This window comes from Camellia sinensis, unplaced genomic scaffold (assembly GCF_055761805.1).
Source record: "Camellia sinensis isolate YWXY unplaced genomic scaffold, ASM5576180v1 Unanchor1, whole genome shotgun sequence".
Classification (NCBI taxonomy): Eukaryota; Viridiplantae; Streptophyta; class Magnoliopsida; order Ericales; family Theaceae; genus Camellia; species Camellia sinensis.
Genome location: NW_028128987.1, coordinates 21,590,012 through 21,595,214, shown reverse-complemented (window position 1 = coordinate 21,595,214; position 5,203 = coordinate 21,590,012). Strand labels below are relative to the sequence as shown.

At 33.4% G+C, this 5,203-nt stretch overlaps 1 protein-coding gene across 2 annotated transcripts; it reads left to right on the top strand.

The window, feature by feature from the left end:
* The first annotated feature begins 743 nt into the window (after positions 1–743).
* Positions 744–5,000, top strand: LOC114278646 (uncharacterized). 2 transcript variants are annotated; one of them, XM_028220736.2, is made up of 4 exons: positions 744–1,197; positions 1,305–1,370; positions 4,308–4,480; positions 4,617–5,000. In XM_028220736.2, exons 1-4 carry the CDS (start codon positions 852–854, stop codon positions 4,809–4,811), a joined length of 780 nt encoding a protein of 259 aa, XP_028076537.2. In that variant the 5' UTR covers positions 744–851; the 3' UTR covers positions 4,812–5,000. The 2 variants fall into 2 exon arrangements, with proteins under 2 accessions (XP_028076537.2, XP_028076536.2); XM_028220735.2 differs by having other exon boundaries at positions 4,305–4,480.
* The last annotated feature ends 203 nt before the right edge of the window (positions 5,001–5,203 follow it).

The window sequence follows — 5,203 nt, the reverse complement described above, 5'->3', positions numbered from 1 at the left end:
GATCTAAATAATTGTATTTTTTAATTTTTTACAAAAAGATATATACAAAAGTAGAAAGGTGCACTTATTTAATTTATGCCAAATGATGCCTTAGTTTTTAGAGAAAATATCATTTTGCTCTCCAAATTTTTACGCATTTTTCAATTTGACCTCCGAACTTCCATTAATATCAATTTTACACCAAAACTTTCAAAATTTTGATCAATTTGGCCCCTGCCGTCGCATTCCTTCTACAATTGGACGAAATGTGCTGACGTGATGGGCAAATTAATTTTTAATTTAGAGGGCAAATTGATTTTTAAAGTATAGTTTGGAGGGTAAAATGAAATTTCAAATAAAATTTTTGTGTCACGTCAGTACATTCCGTCTAATTGTAGACGGAATGTAATGGCAAGGGCCAAATTGATCATAATTTCAAAGTTTGGATGTAAAATTAATATTAATCGAAATTTGGAGGTTAAATTAAAAAATGCGTGAAAGTTAAGGGATTAAAATGATATTTCCTTTAATTTTTAACCTATTTTTCAAAATATGCCTATGTCGTCGTTTGACAAAAAAAAAATTTAATTGACATTTTAAAATTAAGACTTTTTAGTTTGGAATTAAAAAATTTATTTAGATTAACTTTTTAAATTTTTATAATTTAAATATCACATTTTATCTTATTAATTTTTTAATTTATTTTTTCTCAAATAACTAATTTATTTTCAATCCAATCCTACCCATCCCGACCTACTTATTAGATACGGATAATGTACACACAACACAAGACATCATCAGTAAATTGTTTGTTTTAGATTGCATTTTCAGTCAGTCTCCTAACAAAGAAAAAAAAGTCTCCTAACAAAGAGATGATTCTGCAGATCACTACTAGCTTCACATCACCTTTTCAAGCTACAACCACCATAACCAAGTACTACTACCTCAAGAATCTGAATCTGAATTCTACTAGTGCTGATCCTGCTTTGGTGTCCAAAACCCTCTTTCCTAATAATAATAATAATCATGGAAGGGGAAGTGGGATGTGTTTGGGTAGGAGGAGTGGATTACCCAACACCAGAAGAGGAGGAGGAGTACATGCTTCCTTGCTCGAGACCCCTCTTCTGTGGGCTGGCAGGCTTTGCATCTTTTATGCCCTCCTAAAGGCTGGTTTGGCTGGATCTCCATCAAACCCACTTGTCTCTGTCTCTGTCTCAGGTCTACTACGAGATGAACATCACCAAATGGGGCTGTATCTGTATCTGCATTTTTTTATGTGTATCTAACTATCACTCTTTGTGATGGTTGTGTTTTTGTTATTGTAGATTTGGAAGCTGGTTCTGACGATCTGGGTTTCTCTAAATGGATTGAGGAGATCCAAGGCAACCCAGGTTTGTGGGTTTCTTCAATTTGTGCTAGATTATCCTTTGTAAATGTCATTTTATGAATATTTATTTATTTCTTAATTTATATATATATATATATATATTGGTCAAATGTTAAGTGAAACCTAGGTTTGTTTTGGAGGTTCTTTCATTTGGATGCTTACTATTTTCTAGTGAGAATTGGAAAAGGGTATGTATTCTGACATTTGCCCACAACTCCTTGATCTTGTTCAATTTTGATTTCCTGTCAGATTTTTAACCTTTTTCAAATCTGATCAGGTTCATTAGTTTTTCCATTTTGATTTTGTTGGCTGGGTGTTTCTTAGCTATGTTTTCTTTTATTGGGGTAGAAAATTGTAGTGCTAGTGTAAAATGAAAGTGAAAGCCTTTACGAGAAAATTTTGATGAGGACCTGAAATACTTGTAACTACAATAAATATCTGTTCCTTGCACAAGTAGTTTATGATCTGGGCAGAGCATAGTTCACCATATGATTCTGAGTTGTAACTTTGTATGTTTTGATGGAAAAAATAAAATAAAATAAAATGGCAACTACTTGTAGAATATATATAAAATAAAATAAAATAGACAGTAAGCTAACTTCAATAAATAAAAACGAGATACATAGAATATATGATATCTGAGAATGTGCAATGATTTCTATACAAATATTGTGTGAATGGGATTGAGGAATATATTAAATAAAGAGCATGCTACATGTACTAAAAATGTCTCCAAATATCATTACATGTTCAAGTATCATTGCTTTTTTGACAACCAATCATATTTAGCCTCTTGTATTTTTAGTAAAAAATGTTAAATTATTCTTTAAATAAATACTGGTAGTTTTGTATTTCTACTGTGATGGCTTCTAAAGTCAGAAACCGAAACAGAAAGTATGAACTGAAGCGAATAGATGCTTAAAGTATTGTGAAAAATAAAAGAGTGTTTCAAGTATGCCTGGTGCCTCAAAATGAATGCATTTAGTTAGTATGCCTTGTTCAGGGCTGAATAAACTGGATTTTCCCAGATTTCTAGAACAAAAATATATCACTTTGCCATCCAGGCCTTTGTGTGTATCTGGTTTTCTGTTTTGGCCTGTAGGTCACAAATGCATAGGATATATCTTCATAGTGGACGCTATGCACCTTTTGGTATTGGAGGCTAATGAATTTTCTCCTGCAGTGTCATAATCTAGGGTAAATTACATCATTGGGCCCTCTAGTTTGATCGAAATTTCACTTTGGTTCTCGTTGTTTCAATTTGAACAATTTGGCCGTTACATTTTCAATTTTGTTGCAATGCGGTCCCTCCGTCATGCATTGTTAACATTTTGAACCCAAAGAATCACGTGCAAACCTAAAGGGACCAAAGAAATTCAAAACAAACTACAAGGACTAATGGTATTTTACGACAAAATTCTAATGGTAAGTGAAGGAGGGACCACATTGCAACAAAATTAAAAATGTAGAGACCAAAATATTCAAATTGAAATTAGGGAGACTAAATTGACACTTTACTACATGGACTAATGGTGTCATTTACCCTTTAATCTAGGTTACTTCTCAATTTGTAGGTGTTGCCCACATGAGTTTCACCTATGAGAATATATATATTAGTTCTATTCACTAATCTGAGTTTTGTTTCAGTTTGTTTTAGCCCTTCTCAATATAGCATTTTATTGCTTCTTATTTTGGTGAAGTTTACAACAACGAACCAATCCAAGGGAAAAAGAAGAGGTCTAGAGTCTCTTACTTTGTTGGTTATTGAACACCCTGTAGAATGTTTGAGCTAGGGCGCTCTCAAAACTGGGCATGAGAACCTCTCTCTCTCTCTCTCTCTCTCTCTCTCTCTCTCAACATAAACACGGACATGTGACATGACACAGACACGTCGACGTCCATAAACACGGACTTGTGACATGACATGGACATGTCGACGTCCAAAAAATGCAGAACACAATATGCTGGGGACACGGTAAAAATTAGAGTTATAAATTTATTATATGTGAATATATGAATAGTTTGTTGGAAAGTAATGGTAAAACAATAATATAACACCAATTAAAATTAAAAAGTCTTATATTTTATAACTTACTTATCAAAATATCATTCACATAATAATTACAATCTAGAAAATGCAAAACAATTGTAGAATATAGATATACAAATAATTCATCTTATAAATGTTTCAAAACATATTTATAATGAATAACTTATATTCCAGGAAATACTAAATATTGTTTTTATGAAGATATTCATCACATAGGTCATGTTCGAAGGGTTTAAGAAGTGTCAGCCAAGTGTCTGAGAAATGTCTGTAAAGTGTTTGATATTATGAATTTACATTCCTATTTAAGACATGTTGAAGAAGTGTCAGACACTTTTGAAGAAGGTTTTTGACACAACACACCTTCTCTACAAAAGTGTTTGTGCTTCTTATATCTCTTGTATAGCAATTGAGGAGCTTGTAGACAATGTTTACTGTGAACCATTTGTTAAAAGCAATGGTTTTATAGATCAGTGTTTATGGCCTCTGCTATAGAATTGCTAATACGTGGTTATTGTGTCAATGGAAGTGCTTCTTTTTTTCTTTTCAATATATCAAGTGCCAAATAGCTGAAAATCACATCTACAGATTAATTTCTAAGGCTGTATGTCAGTGTGGTCAACTGAACTGCAGTTGGTAGTTTTGAGGAGGATAGGAATACAGAATTTCAGTTTTTTCTGCACATTGCTGTTGACAAAACTTTTTGTGCAGGTATATAGACTATAAACAATGAGAAAATATGCGTCGTCTGAATGATTGTTTTGGTTCTATATTGTAGTTATTATAGTTGTCTAGTTTAATCAAAAGGCTTTGTGAACATGGGGATCTTTTTCTACTTGTTTGTGTTTTTTTGTTTGAGATTGGAATAATTTGAATGGTGTTTTGTTCAAGCAGATAAGCAAGCTGCTGACAGAAGGAAACTAGTAAGCAAATGGCATCCCACGACCAAGGGTACATTGAAACGGAATTACAGAGTACCTTCCAAATCTGAAGGGCGGCACCTTCTTAAATCCATTGCATCTTTGCTATCAGATGATGATAAATTCAGAGATGCCACTTCCCACAAGGTAATACAACTTCAGTGAGCAATTTTAGAACTTTGTTTTGTTCTTGTTCTTTTTATATTTGCAATATTTGTTAAAAAACATAAATCGGAAAATAAAATATTGTTGCTTATCATAGATTACTTTTGTTTTGTGATAGGGTTGCCAGATTAGGAGGGAGAGCGCTCATGGAGAGAGTGTGTGTTGTAACAACGTGAGAGCTTTGTTTGATGAGCTCCCAACTCCACACTTGGTTGTGGAAATCACTCCTTTTCCTGCTGGTCCTCTCACAGAAAATGATTATGACAAGGCCGAGAAACTAGAGAGGGTGCTTAGGTCTGGTCCTTGTGTTTGAATCATACTTTTTTTGTGTGTGTTGTGTATTGTTGAATCCATCACCTGTATATAGTAGTATATATCATGAGAAAGGTCTAACTGAATTTTCATAGCTACCTCTTGACGGGACTGATGTATTTATTGCCCTTTTAAAGTTTATTTAGAGCCTAATAAGATAACTTAAGGCTTGGTTCTTGGTTTTGCTTCAGGCTTGAGTGACATGATCAGTGCCCTGTTTTGTTCACCGGCTAATTCGGTTATGGGGGTGTTAGCTTTCACAAAGTACATAAATTGAGTTTGGATGATACACGGGCATATTTTGTGTTATTTATTTTTCGCAAATTGTAGTGTTTTGGGTTTTGGAGTTGATATATTTACTTCAATCAAAGTACATAACATCAGCAGCAGCAG

Bases quoted from the DNA above. Each gene is read 5' to 3' on its own strand.
- LOC114278646 (XM_028220735.2), top strand. From the start codon at position 852: ATGATTCTGCAGATCACTACTAGCTTCACATCACCTTTTCAAGCTACA. The intron at 1,198-1,304 runs GTCTACTACGAG...TTGTTATTGTAG, and splicing joins TGTCTCTGTCTCTGTCTCAG to ATTTGGAAGCTGGTTCTGAC. The intron at 4,481-4,616 runs GTAATACAACTT...GTTTTGTGATAG, and splicing joins GAGATGCCACTTCCCACAAG to GGTTGCCAGATTAGGAGGGA.